This window comes from Pelophylax lessonae (assembly GCF_965119305.1).
Source record: "Pelophylax lessonae genome assembly, chromosome: 1".
NCBI classification, from domain to species: domain Eukaryota; kingdom Metazoa; phylum Chordata; class Amphibia; order Anura; family Ranidae; genus Pelophylax; species Pelophylax lessonae.
The window spans coordinates 878,874,618-878,893,760 of NC_138768.1; the positions used below are offsets into that span (position 1 = coordinate 878,874,618).

General features: G+C 46.1%; 1 protein-coding gene across 1 annotated transcript in view; it reads right to left on the reverse strand.

Annotated features, from left to right (window-relative positions):
- LOC309550539 (uncharacterized protein) overlaps window positions 1–19,143 on the reverse strand; it is a gene marked incomplete at both ends in the record, with an annotated part of 1,004,737 nt that overhangs the window by 916,448 nt on the left and 69,146 nt on the right. Inside the window, one exon of the mRNA XM_082250895.1 lies at window positions 12,710–18,027. Within this exon, the coding sequence (XP_082107021.1) occupies window positions 12,710–18,027 (5,318 nt within the window). The remainder of the gene's footprint in view (window positions 1–12,709; window positions 18,028–19,143) is intronic.

Below are 19,143 nucleotides of genomic sequence, written 5' to 3' on the forward strand. Positions count from 1 at the left end.
TTCTGGCTAGCCTGAATGTCAGTGACTCCTTGGTTTTACAGTCATTGGCTTATCATGGGATACTCCTTTCTGAGGGCACCTATTACTGCCCTGATCCATAACTATATTGATCACAAAAATTGGTCTTCAAAAGCCATGGAAGCTTTTGATGGTTTGAAATACACTTTCCAACTGGCAGATCATCTGAGGGCCCATAGGACATTCTCCCTTCTGTCCTATTGATGTTGGTGACCAGGAGTGAGGAGAACATTAAAAAAATAGTGGCAGCCTGTTCCATCTGTACCTAGATCAAAGTCCCCTGTTGTATGCCTGCAAGAACTTTGGTTTCTCTACCTATTACCTAAGTAACCCTTGGAACAGCAGCCATGAGTTTTAGCATGGAGACATAACTAGAACCTTCAGGGTCCCAGTGCAAAAAACATGATCCCCTGATGACGTCAGCGCGGCTGACGAAACGTGCGTCGGGACATGTGAGACCGTAGAGTTCCGGTGAGGTGGAGCGCAGATGCGCAAGCGGCGTCCCATCCACCCGATCAGCTGTATTGTACTTCCAGGCGAAAAATTACTGCTTTGATGTAAGTGCAATTCTTTTCATTAAACCCCAGTATGTGACGTTATTACACCATTGGAGTTTCCTTTGTTCTTTTTTGCATTATGATGCCCGGAGATCCGGAGCTTCTTTAAGGCATTTGGGCCAATATCCTTTGAGCAGAGACAGCGCTGAGGACCATTTTGAGCCTATGTGGAGATCAGTGCCGTTTTAGACCCCCCGTAATTAAGGGGTCATCTTTGTCTGGTAAGAGGTATATTGTCTTACCACTGGGTGGAGGTGTTTTTGGTGAAGGTTCCCATCTAGTCCAACTTTGCTGCTAAAGACACAGTCTGCACTGAGCACTTTAAGGACTTTATTTGAATCACATGAGTCACCATTGTTCATTCAATTACTATATTATTGTGTATACTAGTTTTGTTTTATATTTTGTAATTTGTGATCAATTACATATGCACTAAAGCACTTTATAGTGACTGCTGAGCGCAATTTTCACCCTTTGTTATCACAAAAAACCATGAAGGCCCCCCTGGCCCCCAGCCGGTGCCCTTCCCATTGATCCCGGGGCCCTTTACTCCCATCGTGGGACCCTTTATTACAGTCCTGCAGTGGGCCCCCTTCCTGCCTTCTTGAGGTCCCCCCCACAGTGGCAAGTGGCCAGGGCCCGGTCGCAAGTTCCGCCACTGGTGTCAATAATTTTTTATTATTAATTAATTTTTTTTTTTTTTTTTTACTTTTTTTACTATTTTAATTTGTGTATTTATTTTTAATTGTATTTTTCATTATTTTAAAAAAAAAAAGAATTTGGTGAAATATCAGGGGTCTAAACAGACCTCTGATGTTTGACCTTTCAGACAGAGAAAGGAGATTGAAGACACCTCGAGCAGCAGAGAAATTAACTGTACAGAGCTTCCCATTCCTTCATAAACTAAAGTGTAGTAAACACAGTTTACTATGCCTCAGCTATGAATGAAAAAAAAATATAACGATTACTGACTCTACTCATTATGACAAGGAAGGGACCAGTACATTTCCCGACTCCTTCCCCCCGCTCTGCCTCCTGACAGTTTAAACTGCAGCAGCTGGGGGGAGATATAGGGGAAAACCCAGCAGCACTGCGGGGGGGGGGGTACCAAAGGGGGGCCAGGGGAGCACTCCAGGGCCCGGGGCAGCAGGACAGGGATAGGGAGATAGCAGGGGTGGCATGTAGAGCAATCAATGCCCTCTATTTCCTTCTTGCAGCCACTGAATGTTTGCAGGATGGAGAGAAGGAGAAGCAGGTATTTAGCAGCTGCATTTAGGGATCCTCTACATGCCACTCCCCTCAACGCTCCTCCCATCCAGGTGCACAGGGTGGCCGGACGGGCCCCCCGGAGCATGGGGCTGGGTCACAATCGCAACCCCTGTATGTATGCCACTGCATGGACCTTCCCTTCTTCAACAGCTGCATGGTCATATGGGTTGTGGTGGACAGGTTTTCTAAAATAACTCACTTTGCTCCTCTTCCTACTCTCTCCTATCTATTATATCCTCGGCACCAGTCTTCATCCAGTACATTTTTAGACTGCATGGAATGCTGTTTCATATAATCTCGGACAGGAGGATCCAGTTCACTTCCTGGCTTTAGAAGGCGCTTGGTAAATCCTTGGACATCTCTCTGCAATTCTTGTCAACTTACCATACTCAAACAAATGGCCAAATGGAAAGAACTAATCACACTCTGGAACAGTATCTTCATTCCTTTTGTCTCCGTCAACCTTGATGACAGGGTTTCTTTTCGACCTTGGGCTGAGTTTGCCATACAATGTTGTTAACTCTAGTTCCAGGGAATCTCCATTCTTTGTAGTCTATGGTAAGTACCCCTGGGTCTTGTCTGCTATCCTACTGACTCATGATGTGCCTGCTCTAGTCAACTTACAAACCTCCTTCAAATGAATCTGGTCTCAGATACAAAAGTGGCTTTTCACTGCTGCTTCTATATACTGTACAAAAGATTTGTTCACTCTCTCTGCACCTAACTGGACATTCTGGATTTTGCCTGCAGTGTTACAGCCCTGTCACGTGATGTGTCACATGACAGTTCCTTCTCTTTACTCAGCCTGCATTCTAGCCTATACCTGGTTTGTATCCCAGCCTGCATCCAAGGCCCAGCCACTGTAAACACAATCTGCAAACTAAACCTCTGCAGTACCTCAGGCTGGTTTTTGCTACACCTGCAGCCCTTCCACTGCTATGTCCAAAGTCTATGCTGCATCCGCAGTCTTTACACTGCTGCATTCACACCCAAAGACTCCGCTGCTACCAATTAGGTCCACACTAGGGTTGAGCGAACACGGACTGTATTATTCGTGTTCGTACCGAATAATTGGATTTTTGTTACCCAAACACGGACCCGAAAACTTTACTGTATATGCGGGTAAAAGTCCGTGTTCGGTCGTTTTATTTCCAGGTTTTGCATGCTTTGGCGCGCTTTTCATGGCGGGCTTTCAACAGCCAATCAACAAGCGTTTAACTGGTGTGCCTAAGCCATCCCAGCCATGCCTACAAATGTATCAGTAGCTGTGATTGGCCATCTGAAGCATGTGACCAAGTCTTTATAAGTTCGAGGCAGCGCCGCTGCGGCGTCATTCTGCTGTTTAGTTCAGGGAGAGAGCACACATCAACGTGCTGGCTGCTGATTAGGGACAGACAGGAAAAAAAAAACATTTGTGTCCGGATAGAATTGAGGGACAGGTCGGAGTGTGTTAGGCAGGGCGAGTTGTAGGCATTTTAGGGAGAGAGTCTGCTGATTTTTAGGGTCAGTGTGTTCTACAAACTACAATCGATATTGCTGTGTGGGGTGGGGTTTGCAGTGACCGATCTACGATCTTATCAATCCTTTTAGGGAGAGAGTCTGCTGATTTTTAGGGTCAGACAGTGTGTTCTACAAACTACAATCGATATTGCTGTGTGGGGTGGGGTCTGCACTTAGTCCTGATCTACGATCTCTTCTCAATCCTGTTAGGGATAGAGTCTGCTGAATTTTAGGGAAAGTGTGTTCTACAAACTACAATCGATATTGCTGTGTGGTGTGGGATAGGAGATAGGCAGGTGTCAGTGGTCCACATCCATTTTGCTGTGTGTGAGCTGCAGTGAACACAATCTTTTTGGGCTGCAGTAAACACAATCTTTTTGGGGTGCAGCGAACACAATCTTTTTGGGGTGCTGGCTGCTGATTAGGGACAGACAGGAAAAAAAAAAAAACATTTGTGTCCGGATAGAATTGAGGGACAGGTGGGAGTGTGTTAGGCAGGGCGAGTTGTAGGTATTTTAGGGAGAGAGTCTGCTGATTTTTAGGGTCAGTGTGTTCTACAAACTACAATCGATATTGCTGTGTGGGGTGGGGTTTGCAGTGACCGATCTACGATCTTATCAATCCTTTTAGGGACAGAGTCTGCTGATTTTTAGGGTCAGACAGTGTGTTCTACAAACTACAATCGATATTGCTGTGTGGTGTGGGATAGGAGATAGACAGGTGTCAGTGGTCCACATCCATTTTGCTGTGTGTGGGCTGCAGTGAACACAATCTTTTTGGGGTGCAGTGAACACAATCTTTTTGGGGTGCATTGAACACAATCTTTTTGGGGTGCAGTGAACACAATCTTTTTTGCCCACTGAGGAGGAGGGAGAAAAGTATTTTTCTATCAGGCACTGTGTGCAGCATTTTTCCTTCAGCTGTGCTGTGCTGAGTGACTGATCATACACTGCTGTGTTCAGTTCACATGTGCTAATATTGAGTGGTTTCAGAAATCATACACTTTTTTTCTATTCCACTATTCAATATACAGCCTTGGGTTAAAAAAAACTAAATTGTGGCCTGCAGCAGAGCTGAATGATATTTGGGGTTTTTGGGGTTCATCTCATACTTCTGAAGATTTGAGGGTGCTGCCTGTTCCATACTCCTCCTACTCCTCATTCAGCCTTTTAGGGGTACAAACAATAGTAACTGGGGCCTAGTGTGGTTGTGTACGTGTGAGATACATACACTTTTTTTGATCATATTTCCTATTCCGCTATTCAATAAAAACCTTTGGGGATCAAAAGGCCGGACAAGGAGGGACAGTTGCTGATGCATGGATGTGTTTATGGGCTTCAGAGACAGCATCCCATAAGGAATTAGGCATGCATGGCTGCACCCTTCCTCCTCTGGGTGCATGCCAAGGCACGGCCCTTAAGGCCCTTCAAAATCCTCAGCACCAAGCCCATGATGCTCTTAATCCGGCCCTGGTCCTCCTCCACCGCCGCTTCCACCTACACCGCCCATAGGTGTGCGCAGCCTATTGCATTAGGGTGTGCACCCCAAAGTTTAAATACACATGCATGCGTTTGCCTACATGTACATGGCCCCAATACATTACTCTCCCAGGTCCGAGGGAGATCTTTCCCATCTCCTCACTGGCAAACAGAGCGATAATGCTATGTGCCCTAGGTGATTAGGGTGTGCCCAGGCACATCCGGCACACCCTGTACGCACGCCTATGACACCGCCACATCCACCACCACCTCAACCTCCCTCCTACTCGTCCTTCAGAGATGAAGAACATTGTTTTATTTTTCTGTTTTTTTTTTTGTTGTTTTAAGTTATTTCCCTATCCACATTTGTTTGCAGAGCACTTGCCATGCTCTTAACTAAGTTTTGCTGCCATTTGCAGCACTCTAGCCCTTTCCATTGGTGTTTTAGAGCCATTTTAGTGCCTGAAAGTTCGGGGCCCTATTGACTTCAATGGGGTTCGGTGTCCGGGAAAAGTTCGGCAAAAGTCCGGGACACGGACCCGGACTTTTTTTTAAAGTTCGGCCGAACCCGCCGAACACGGACATCCAGGTGTCCGCTCAACTCTAGTCCACACTACACCTGCAGTCCTTTCACTGCTACACCCATGGCTGAAGTCTCTGTTGCATCTACAGCCCAGTCACTGCTTCACCCACAGTTTAAACCTCTGCTGCACCCTAACCTGGTTTCCACAACAACGATAGTCTCCATTGTTCCTTATTTATACGACAGACTTGGCAACACCCACAGTCTCAGCTGCACCATCTCTGCACCCTCATTCTCTACTGCGTCCAGAGTCAGAAATTCTGATCTCAGCATCCAGCCTAATTCATTCTGTCAGCTTTTCTGTACCTCATGCTTCATTCTTGATTAAGTTTCTAGTCACCCAGCACCAACCCGTCTCCATGTCTGTGAGTACCTGTAGAGTGACCTAAGGATAGACTGCTGCCAAGTCCAAACTCCTGTGAGAGGGACCCAGAACACCAGCTACCTCTTAAACTCCACTCAATTTGTAGCACAGGGGAGCAGGAACCACATTTTTGTTTGTAACTCTATGCCATCTCTAATATGGAAGAAGCCATACCCACTATTTGGGGTGACAGCATAAGGAGAATGTGGTGCAATGATCCTTTAAAGCATCCCACATTGAAAATGACAGCTAGGAGATTACATGTGCTGTAGGAAGCAGAACACAGGGTAATGGCACCAGAACTGGAAAGGCCATGTGTAGGTTTATAAGCTTTTGAGAAACTTCCTAATGGTGGATTATAAAACAGTGCATTGTAAGCAGTCATGTTGTGCTATTCCAGATAAGTCGGGTAACTGATGGCCAGATTATTCTGTTAGTTGTACTACACCTCTTCAACTGGGGCTATTGGGTAGGCAGGTATTTGCCTCCCTGGCCAGTGCTTTTAAGGTATGTTGAAATAGTGGCACTGTGTGGAGATAATTCATATTTAGGACATTAAAGGATAAGTTCACCTTTGTACAAAAAATAAATAAATGCACATCTTTTTGCAGGTAAAAACAAAATGTTTATTTATTATTTTTTTGATTAGGAGCTTTTAAAGCATTGCACCCACAATCAGCAGATCATGGGTGCAACCTCAGACTCCTGCAGACCATCAGTGGAGCTGTCTTCCCGTAACCAGTACAGGCAGGCAGTTACTGAATAACAGGAAGAATCAATTAACTAGCTATGCCCTCATCAGCGCCCTGGCAATTCATTGAGAACTAAAAGCCATCGGCCACAATAGCTGACAGTGGTTGTAGTATTCCCATTCACAGAACTCTGTGAATGAATGACACGGCCGGTTGGGCAGGAAAAAAGTGGGTGGGGGAGAAGATACCCAGCCCGTTGTCACAACAGGGACTCGGGGGTGTGGGGGTGAGGGGGCTGCTGCATCAGTAATGTGTTAAATGTTACACCCTGAATATGAGTGTAACATGTAACATTTTAGGAAAAGTGAACTTACCCTTTAACCAAAATTGGGCCCGCAGTCAGTGGCCCATGCTGGTCTTTATTTAGCTACCTGCTTCCTGTTCAGATTTGAGTTCACAACATCTAGCGGGGGGAAGTCTTCCAGTACTGACTTCCTTTGTGGCTCTGACATGTCATGTGACCTAATTCTGAGAGATACAATATAAGATGATGCTGAAAAACCTGAAAATGTATGTACCGTATTTTCCGGCGTATAAGACGACTGGGCGTATAAGACGACCCCCCTAATTTTCAAGTTAAAACATAGGTTTTGGGCTATACTCGCCGTATAAGACTACCTCCCCCTTCCGAAGCAAGGCAACACCATTGAAAAACATCAGATTTCTCATAGATCTCCAAGGTACCCCAAGTACTGTAATAAATGTAATCTCTCATAATATCTCCAAGGTACCCTAAGTATAAGTATTACCAGTAGATGTAATCTCAAGACGCTGGCTGAGGGGGAATCCTGTACCGGTATACTGTATCTACCGTAGCTTCGGCTACATACAGTATACCGCGCTGAGTCAATCACAGTGAGCGATGTATTCTATTATTGAATGCAAAGCCTGCTCGGATTGGCAGAGTCAGAGAGGTGGGCTGATGTTACTCCAAGCAGGCTTTGCATTGAATAATAGAATACATCGCTCTCCGTGATTGGCTCAGAGTGGTACACTGTATGTAGCCGAAGCTACAGTACATATGGTATACCGGTACAGGATTCCCACACAGCCAGCACCTTGAGAGATTACATCTACCGGTAATACTTAGGTTACCTTGGAGATATTATACTCGGCGTATAAGACGACCCCCCATTTTTGGGGGATTTTTTTGAGGTTCAAAAGTAGTCTTATACGCCAGAAAATACAGTACTAATAACGCATAGGAACACCCCACTTTCACCACACTCACCCGGCGCCATGGCACATGTGCATAGTACAGTTTCTTTAGCTCATAGAAATCTATCCCTACCATGGAAAGGACAGGTGGTGAAGTTTTCATCCCCGGGCAGCCCTCCCCTGTTCCTTAACAGGAAAATGTATTGCTTTTCTTGGGTCTGTGTATGGCTCCTTGGGAAAGGGAAACCAATCACAGTAATGAGTTGGCAAATAGTTTCATTTTAACAGACCTAATGAAATTGGGCATGTGTTGGCACCCCTTAGTGTTTGCTTATCAGTCATTATGTCTTTATCATCATATTCTTGCAAGGGTTCAATTCAATAAACTAAGCGAGAAAAACTAAATTTTTGTAAAATCTTAACGTAAAATTCCTTTCTCTGAGTCCTCCGACAGTCGCCGCCACTTCATAATCTTCACTAATGGGGTTATTGACCTTTGCTCCACAGGAGTAGCTAGGCAACAAGATTTGTTAATATCAAAGCTTTTAGCATATCACACCCCTAGGGGGCGGTCCCCTCAGTCAATTCCTCCCTGCTTCCTGCATTCTCAACTCAGTTTCAGTAGCATAGCAGTAGAGTACATAAACAAACCCCAAAAGAGTGGCGGGGGCGGCGACTGTCGGAGGACTCAGAGAAAGGAATTTTACGGTAAGATTTTACAAAAATTCAGTTTTCTCTTACGTCCTCCGACAGTCGCCGCCACTTCATAATCTTCACTAATGGGGACGTCCCAGAGCAGTGTAGACATGAGGGGTGGGAAAAAACGCAGCCGCGCCTAAAGCAACGCAGTACCCACATCAGAGAAAGAACGGCTAGCGCAGAAATCTGACCCTTAATCGTGGCCAACGCCAAACGCTGGTCCACGCCTGTTTGAAGGAAAGCCAACACTCTCGATACCGAATACGAGCGAGGGAAATACCCCCTGGACTCACACCAGGCAAAATACGCCTTCCAAGTACGGTAGTAAATCTTCCCCGAAGAGGCTTTTCTAACCTTGATCAAAGTGGGAATGACCTCAGGGGAGAGACCCCTATCCTTCAGGACCTGGCTTTCAACAGCCAGGCCGTTAAAGCCAGCGACTGTAAAGCAGGATGGAATATCGGTCCTTGAGACAGGAGATCTTCTCGAAGAGGCAGACGCCACGGAGCGTCGACCGCCAGATTCACGAGGTCTGCGTACCAAGACCGGCGAGGCCAATCTGGCGCCACCAGAATCACCGTGTGCGGTCCCGAGGCCAACCTGCGAAGGAGCCTCGACAGCAGCTGAATTGGTGGAAAGGCATACATCAGACGATACTGATGCCAGGGCGCCACTAACGCGTCTGAGGCGTCTGCCCGAGGATCGCGCGTCCTCGCCACGAACCTTTCCACCTTGTTGTTTAGACGAGACGTGAACAGGTCCACATCTGGGGAACCCCACTTTGCGCACAACATCTGAAAGACATCCAGGTGAAGGGACCATTCTCCCTGGTCCAGGGTCTGGCGACTCAGATAATCCGCCTGCCAGTTCTCCACACCCGGAATGTGAACTGCAGATATCGCCGGGACGTGCGTCTCGGCCCAAGACAGAATGTCGGCTACTTCCCGAGCCGCTCGGGCACTCCTGGTGCCCCCTTGGTGGTTGATGTAGGCCACCGCTGTGGCATTGTCCGTCTGCACCCGAACCGGACGGCCCTGAAGCCTGTCCGTCCAACGCAGAAGGCAGAGATTTATCGCTCGCAATTCCAGAACGTTGATCGGAAGGGAGGACTCCTCCTCCGACCAAGTTCCCTGGGCGGACAGAACGCCCAGAACACCACCCCAGCCCGACAGGCTGGCATCCGTGGTGATCACCGTCCTCGACAAAGGACGAAAGGACTTGCCCCCCGACACCACTGGGGACTGGAGCCACCACAAAAGACCCCTTCGGGTGAGGCGGCTCAACGAAATCCGCAGATCCATAGATTGCGGCCGCCCGTCCCACTTGGCCAGGATCTCCGCCTGAAGATCCCGCGTGTGAAACTGGGCGAAGGGAATCGCCTCGAAAGCCGAGACCATTAGACCCAGACATCGCATACATGTCCGGAGGGACGAGCACTGATTGTCCCTGAGGAACCTGACTTCGTCCTGAAGAGTCCGGAGCTTGTCCTCCGGCAGGAAGACCTTCGCTTGAACAGAGTCCAGAATCATCCCCAGGTAGGGGAGACGTACCGACGGACACAGCGTCGACTTCGGAAAAATTTATCGTCCAACCGAACTCCTGCAGAGTCTGCATCGTGATGGACAGGTCGTTCACCAGGCCCTGACTGGTCGCAGACCGAATCAAGATACCGTCCAGATACCCCAAGACAGAGATGCCCTGGGCTCTCAGTAAAGCCAGGACCGGTGCAAGCACCTTGGTGAAAACCCGCGGAGCCGAAGCGAGACCAAAGGGTAACGCCACGAATTGGTAATGATCCTCCGCAATGGCGAATCGAAGGTACCTCTGGTGACCCTCGAAAATGGGGATGTGAAGGTACGCATCCTTCAAGTCGATGGAGGCCATGAATTCCCCCGGAACCAGGGCAGCTACCACTGAGCGCAGGGATTCCATGCGGAACTTGCGAACCCGCACAAAGCGGTTCAGAGCTTTTAAGTCCAAAATCGGACGTACCTTGCCCTCCTTTCTGGGCACAGTGAACAGATTGGAATAGAACCCCCGAAATCTGTCCCGATGAGGCACCGGAACCACCACTCCCTGGGCCCGCAGGTCCCGCACCGCCAGGTGCAGATCCTGCAAGCGCTCCGGAGACAGCTGAAGATTTGAGGGAAAAAATCTGCTCGCCGGCTGAGAGAGAAACTCGATCTTGTAACCAGATCGAACGATTTTCTGAACCCACCTGTCCCGAATGCGGGCCAGCCAGGGTTGAAGAAAACCGAGCAAACGTCCCCCCACCCCAGAACCGGGTGAGGGTGCCCCTTCAGGCCGAATTGGCATGGGCAGCGGACCCGGACTGGCCGGACTTCCGCTTACCTGCCCACGGCTTCTTCTGGGAGCCTTGGCCCTTGAAGGGCTTGCCCTTATATTGCGACCGAAAGGCATGAAAGGACCCCTGAGAGGGCCTAAACGAGGTATTCTTCTTACCGCGAACAAACTTATTTTTGTGAGTTTGGGGCAAGAGAGTGCTCTTACCCCCAGAAATTCCCTTTATCAGAGTATCCAAAGACTCGCCAAAAAGGCGAGATCCCGCATAGGGCAAATTAGCCAAAGTCTTGCGAGATGATTGGTCAACCGACCAACATTTCAGCCATATCAGGCTTGAACCTACTTGGCACAGTAAAAGGCTTCTCTAAATTGCGCCATTGCTCATCAACAGCGCGCTGAAACTCCGCAGGGCAGGGAAAAACCTGCGCTGTTTTGCGTTTCCTTTGCGTCCCATAAGAGGACATCAAAGCAGGAGGACATGGTTCATCCTGCAAACGCAGTGTTTCCTTGATAGAAGCAACCAACTCATCCATGAGTGCAAGCTCTTCAGGCGAGCCAGGGGGAGAATTATCAACCCCTTCTACCTCAGCCTCCCCCTCAGACCCCCCAAGATGAGCGAGACCCTGAGAAGGGCACGCCAGCCATAGCAGCCCCATCGCCCTCTGAATCAGAGGAAATAGACAATCTGGGCCGTTCTGCGGATCGATCAGCCATTAGCATCTGCACCTGAGAAGCCAGGTTCGCCACAATAGCAGCCAGATCAGCCCCCTCGGGGGATGCAGCAGCCCCTTGGCCCCCCACCAAGGTGGGAGGAAACTTGCAATCCTGAGAATCCATGCCCCAGCAATAATTGAAAAAAGGAGGACTGCCCCTTTAAGACCGCGGCGAGCGTAGCCCACCGCACACTACTGTATGCACCAACCCCCACAGGGATAAGGACAGTGAGCAAGGAAATACAGGGAAAAGAAAGGTAAAAACCTGGAGAGACCACACAGGCTGCTGCCACCGATCGCTGATCCAGAGCAAAAGGAAGTGATGCAATGACTGACCGCCCTATAAAGCCTATGCAGGCTACACAAAAATGGCCGCTCGGCTGAGGCATTTTAGGCAATTAGAAAATGGCACCGACATGTGGCTGTATGATCGATCGCTGCCAAAATGGCGGCGTTTGGCGCCAAAACACCGCGCCGTACCACACAGGGCCGGTCACCATAATTTGCCGCAAAAAAACGGCGGGCCGCAGTAGCGGCCGCCGCACAGCATGTCTAAGTCCAGTCTGCCCCATACTCTCACATAGCAGAGCGGGAGAGCCCCCCCCCCCCCCCCGCAGCCCACAGAAAGGCAGCTATTCCACACAGGAATCTGACAGGGAGCTCAGCACATACACAGACATGCAGGGTCACACAGTCACAGACTGACACCCAAAACAGACAGGTCCCCACATAGAAGTGCACTTACCAGTCCAGATGGCGTGGGGAGCCTTCTCCAGCGACCAAACCGCTGCCTAAGGACAGGGAGTGTCGCAGTCAGGACGCAGTGGAACTGCGAAACCGCAAATGGCGTCCGGTGAGGTAGCCACCTCACAGACAGCATCCCTGGCAGGCTGGGAAGCCCCTGGCCCTGAAAACCCTGGGATCCAGGGTGGCCAGTCCGAGACCCAGCACCGCATGATCATCTTCATCTGAAGAAACTAAACTAATGCTGAGAAAAAAACAGCTAAGTAAAGGAAAGCGAAAAACACTTGAAATAAAATCAAAAAGAGGATAGAAGGCTGAGACTGAAAGCCCCAGCACAGGATCAGCCAGCTACTCCTAAGCTAGGCATTAGAAACTGAGTTGAGAATGCAGGAAGCAGGGAGGTATTGACTGAGGGGACCACCCCCTAGGGGTGTGATATGCTAAAAGCTTTGATATTAACAAATCTTGTTGCCTAGCTACTCCTGCGGAGCAAAGGTCAATAACCCCATTAGTGAAGATTATGAAGTGGCGGCGACTGTTGGAGGACGTAAGAGAAAATATGTTTCTCACCTCATCTGAAGCACAATGGTCTCAGACGATGAGTTCTTTCCAGGGTAATATTCTGTGGACACGGTTGTACCATCCTCCTTTATAGATATAATTTTTACTCCTCGACCCTCAATGAGGTCACTCTTAGTTAGGACATTGAGTTCCAGGTCAAGGTTTTGGTCCTTGTTCATCAATAATTTGGTTATCTGTGACTCCGCTTCCTCTGGATTTATTTTGGTGTCTTGCTCTCCATTCCTGGGATTTTGTTCCACATTCATTTTTTGGTGGATATGAAAGTATTTCTGTGGTATCTTCTCAAACCATTCTACTGCTTTGTCTTTTATTTTTGTCACATTTTTTTTTACATAAGGGATTTCCCATGTAGTTTGTACGAGAGATGAAACTTGGTCAACCATTATATCGATAAAAGTTCTGGATATATCTTCTGATACTATATCCCTCAATTTTTCTTTCAATTTGAGAACCTCTTTGAATTTGCTACGTGCATCTTTCACACTGGAGAAGCCTTCAGACATATCAGAAATGATATAAGGTATTAGTTTTTCATTGATTATTGGCTCAATGGGAACAGATTTTACAAGATCTGCAATTTCTAGTCCTGCATTTGTAATGCATATACAAAGCTTAACTTTTTCCAGGGTTGACGAGGAAACCTGTGTTTCTAGTATTTGTATAATAAAGTTAGTTGTGGTATTTAAGTGTGATTGAACCTCATTGTAGGTCTCATGATGACTGAAGATGTCTTCCAAAGCTGACTGAACCAACTTTTTAATTGAATCTTTAATTAATTCTTTGTTTTTTAGAGGTATCACATAACCAGAATGCCCCTTTGCAGTCTCTGGAACAGCTTGTGTTACAATGAAGTTGATGAGACCTTCCTCCAGATCTTTATTGTTCTTCACAGTGGTGTGTATTTTCTTCAGAAAGCAATCCTCAAAAATCTTTTTAAGTGCTTCTTTAAAAGCTAGGTCAATTGCAAAGTCAAATGCTTTTGATACTCCCTGCTTGATCAGTTCCTTGCCAGCATATTTTGTGCCCTCAAGCATGGCTTTCTTTGCAGCTGAGCTGGTGGCAAGTCCCTTGAAGGATTTAGTGATTGCATCCCTTGATGCTGAAGATGTTATTGATTTCAGACCAGAAGTGGCTGATGAAAAAAATATCTTTCCTGATTGAACTGCATCTTTAGCTAGTGAGCTGAATGTCCGTGTTCCATTGAGAAGGTCTTTGGTGATGCTGAACATTGCTTTAACACCTTTAAAAATGAGTTTGCATCCCGCTGTCACAAGAGAGATTCCAATACTTATAGCTTTTGATACTGCCCATTGTGCCCAATCAAAAGTACCCTTGATCATACCTTCTATGCCTGACAACATGTCACTAACACCTTCAGAGATGAGACCTAATCCAAACTGACTTGCTGCTCCACATGTTAATCCACAAATCAATATCCCAGCCACAATTTGTAATGCTCCAAGAAAAAAACAAATGAGGGCATCAAGGCAGAACTTTGGCTTTTGTTTCACCTCATAGACAAAGAAAAGTCCATAATCATAGAGAAGGTACATCTCATCTGTCTCTACTTTTCTGCTGTTCTCAGTTGAAGAGAGTGTGAACACACTGGTCAGCTCAGTTACTGCATCATTTCCCTCTCTGTCCAAATCCTCCAACTTTTTTACTGAATTTTCAATGTAATTTTTCCAGGAATTCAGCAATTGCATCTTTGTTTGTTTCTGAAAGTCAAAATTAGATTCATGGTTGTGTTGTTTAAATTTGGAGCATTGGGTCAAGTCTCCAAAGACATTAATATTGCAAATTTCAGAGGTATAAATTACCAGAGCTGCTTCGGCTTCTCTCAGTAAGGTAATAGCACTTTGTTTATAGTCTTCCTTGGCCATGTTAATAGTGATGAAGGCACGATTGTACAGGGAGATTGCCCGATACATATTGTCAGTTTTTTCAATTTTTTCCCAACAAGATAATGCACCGTAATCTTTTTCCTTGTCATTGATGTGTAAGCATGTCCGATCCACAGCGACCTTAACATAGTCATAAAAATTTTCACTTCTTCCTTGTAGAAGGTTCTCAGACTTGGCCTCCAGAGTTAAGCTAAGATCACCTTTCATTGGCCCTAACTCCTTGTGGTCATTGATGTCATCTTCATGAGTGGTGAGCCATAAAGCCCAGGTCTCTTTTAAGGAGTTTAGGGCAGGATGGTAATCCATTTTTGAGGTTGCTTCCAAGCTTTGTTGACTGTAAGATTCCTGTTTCTCCTCCACTGAATAATGACTGTCAAACTTCTTCAGACATTGACAAAACAAAGTAAAGAGCTCATGACGCATGTTGACTTCCACAAGCTCATCATTTTCCATGTCTGAAATACGTTCTTTTTCATAATTTTCCCTCAGTTTTCTCATCTCCTCCACAGTTTGTCCCTGGTAAGAAGCAGCCAGATCATTCTGATTTAACACCATCTGCACCGTTCCTGGATTTCCTTTACGTGATGTACGTCCAAATATTTGTTTTTCTACTCTTCTGTTGCTGGGAAAATGAGTGAGAATGACACTTAGACCTCCACTTTTGTTGACTTCTTTGGTAACTTTGATATCTGTTCCTCGACCACCAAGATTTGTTGCCAAAATTACTTCACCTGACTCAAATTTTTTTGCTTCTACATTGTGTTTGTCACTTCTGGTGTACATAGTGATTTTGTCTGCATTTGATATCGCTCTAAGGTTGATCAACTGACGTTGAACCTCCTCCGCAGTTTTTACATCCTCACAAACCATCAAGACACATTGCCCTTCAGTCCCACATTTTGGACTTGTTTGTTTCTTCACCAACATACAGATTTCCCTAATCCAGGCTTCCCGACCTCCATACACTTGCAGAACTGGTAGCTCCAACCTCTTAGTGTAACGATGAGTGGGCATAGGATAGCAATATGTTTTGAAATGCTTCTTCAGAAAGATAAAATCAGCTTCATCCCCTAGAGTACCTGACACCCCGTATATTCCAGAACCAGAGAGGTATCTCTGAAAGAAATGGAAGTTGGACATAAAGTTGGTGACACAAGATATTTGAGATAAGGCTAGTCGATGTTTTAGTTCCAGAAATTGCTGCAGACCATCTCCCCAGCGCTTATTTTTCTCCAAAACACCTGTGGATTTAAAGTCAATTGGAATTATGCTATGATGCTCGGGTGAATTTGATTTGTCTCTGCTGTCTATGGTGTATTCTCTACCCTTTTCCATCATGATGGCCTGAAGAGCATTCTCCACAAAGACAGGAAGTCTATTCTTTGTGTACTCTTTCAGGTGTTTAGGGATTAAAATGACACTGGCATTTTCTTTATTAATGATGTCTTCTGGTCTGTAGTCATCCGAGTATTTAATTTTCAAAGATAGTTCTTCAACGGTAATGTTCACCAGCTCTTTTATTGTCATCAGCAAACATGCTTGTCCTTGTGGGAGGAGGAGGACACTGATTGGCTCTCCGGAATCACAGCTGGTTTCAATAAAAGAAGCTTTGTCATCCTTTAATTCATAAAACCTAAACTGGATGGAATCTTCCAAAACTTTGCCAAAGATTTTCAGCAGATCTTTCTCTTGCTGTGGTCCAAATTTTACTATCAGCTTTTCTAGCTTTGTCTGTTGTAGGTCACTTGTTTCAGAAGATGTTTGTGCCTTAACCTCCTGTAGTTCTTCTTCACTGAGGAGACCGAGCTGCACCCCAAATTCTAGGATATGAATAGAACTGAAATGCTCAGTTGTTTCTTGTCCAAAAACAGTATCTGTTGCAAGCTTGTGAAAATATTGTATTCCTGGAGCCCAGTACATCTCACCAGATTCCGCCATGATTCTTTGACACTTATGGAGTTTTGCCCAAATTGCTGTCAGTAGCTGGTCCAAGTGTCTCATCCCGGTAGCATCGTGAGAAAGAAAAGTAATTTGCACTCCATTGTCCAGGGTCATATAATCCACCTCATCTACAATGGCGACATCAAACTTGCGTTCATTTCGGGTCTTTTGTCTTTCAAATTCCTGTCTCAGAATGTCAGCAGCAAAGTCTTCAACTGTTCCATATACAATGTGTGAATTATAGGCCTTACAAATGGCTGCAGTTGGGTCTTTGGAATCAGCAGGTGCATTTACATGGGCTGGAGGAATAACACTGCAGGTTATATTAAATTTTTCATATAATTTACTCCATTCTTCTGCATCTCGACGAGCCAAGACTGGAGAACTGGTGATAATATCTACTGTTTTTCCTCTTATTGCCAGTATCAAGGCAAACAATGCCACAATACAGGATTTTCCTTCTCCGGTACCAATTTCCAGCAGACAACCTTTAACATTCTGAGAATTTGAAAGGAGCAGACTTATGACAGAAGCAAATTGAGTGGCTCTAGGAAAATATCCCCCCACAATCTTTGTATGGTCTTCTGAAATAACACTTGTAGTGTCTTCAACTGCTACTGATAATATAATCAACATTTTCATCATAACTTCCACACTGGGATTGGTCAGGTCAAAATCCCTTATCATTTGGATTGCTTCTTCTTTCATATCAGCATCAAGATCTTTCTCTGCAAACTTAGGAAGATCAAACATCAGTTTTTCTAAGACATTTTCAAGAAAATGTAGGACATTTTCTGGATAGCTCAGCTGTCTCATTTCTTGTATGAGTGTCTTCACATCTTTATCAGTTTCCATTTCTGTGTTCAGATATTTCAAGGGATTCTTTTTTTTCAGAACGTCAATCGGCATATCCAGTCCAAGCTGGAAGGTCTTTACTTGATGGAGAATTATTTCTATGTTCTCCTGGGAAGTTCCAGCTTTGCAAGCTTCTAAGTAAAATGTTAATGCCTGGACTGGATTCCAAATTCCATTGAACAGGATCAGAATCAGCTGTTCCTTACAGACATCTGAAAACTCTTGGATCATGTTAATGACAATGTTCCCAGCTGTGGTCTTACTGTCTTGATAGAGCTTTTCCACAATATGGAGCAGCAATACCGTCTTCTCTTCCATCTGTGTTTCTCCAGATGAGCTGAGAGTTATAGCATCGGTCATGGTGACCTCTATCATGGCTTTTAGAAGCCTAACTTGTTCTGTTAAAGACAGATTCTCATAATAAAACACATGATCCAAATTATGAAAGGCATGAAGAGGTAAGTTCTTTTTTAGAGCATATACGTGTATCATTTTATATTGCAGTGCAATGATCCTCTCAGCTAAACTTTTGTTTTGCATTATTCCGTCTTCCAGAATTCCATGCATGGTCAAGAGTTTGCTGAATGTCTCTTCTACATCTTTAACCTTTGTGAAAAAAAAGAAAAAGGAAAACAGTTTTATGTAAGATTTTCCAAAATTGTTTGTATAAGCCGTTATAACAAAAAAATGTTTTTTTATTAAAAATGTATAAGTTATGTAAGTATAAATAATACAACAATAACTACTGAAAAGCTGAAGGTGGTTGGGGTAGGCTCAGCGAATGCTATTACCTGCTTGCCCACTGCCAGCCGCATGTATACTGGGGCAGGCTGGCTTGGCTGCGTGAATCGGCATATGGGTACGTCGGATCATGGGAGCGGTGCTGGGGGCGAGCGTGCTGCCAGCGGCATGCTCCCACCCCCACTAGGCAGCGGGGGGGCTGATCCACGGGGCCGGAGGCCTCTCTTGCCGCCGGGCACTCGCTATGGCTCCCCACTGAGAGAGAGTGACGGTCCGCTGTTGTAAACACAGTAGACCGTTGTTCTCTCTGAAATGATCACAGAGCGCCTGTGATCCTCCTATATATCCTCCTCCTCAGATCTGACAAAGGGCTTGCCCGGAAACATGTAATCTCCATTATTGTGGCGTTTTTCTTTCCCCCATTGCTAGGAAGTGACCAATGTTGTTGTGGTGTGTGCCACGTCCTGCATGGTGAGGCTGCCGTTACCATCGGTATTGCTGCCTAGAACGGACTCTCGGGAGCCAATCGTCATCTGCCGATGACGTCATCCGTCGGCGCCGCTCAGGACATCTGAAGCGAGGAGACGCCGGTGTGCTGCGGACCTGCGACCGGTTCGGTTATCGGGGGTTTTGCCCCCCCCCCCCCCACCCTCAGGCCTCATATCCCTCTCCGTCATTCCTCTTGTGCGGCTGCCCCTGAGGCTCCTTTACCAAAGCTGGAGAGACGTTTCCATCCATCCCCCTGACTCCCATAACAGGTACTGCCTCACTGTTTGAATGCATCCTGCTCAACAGTTCTTTCACCAATTTTTAATAAATGTGACATTCATCAATTGTGATCGTTCATCATGAATTTTTATTTATTTAGATTTGCCAGAGTACCAGATTACATGGACTCCAATGCTATTAGTACTGAGTCAAGCAGGCATCAGGCGAATGAGCTCTCCCAAACCTAATGCGGTGTGGTAAACCAATCTGATT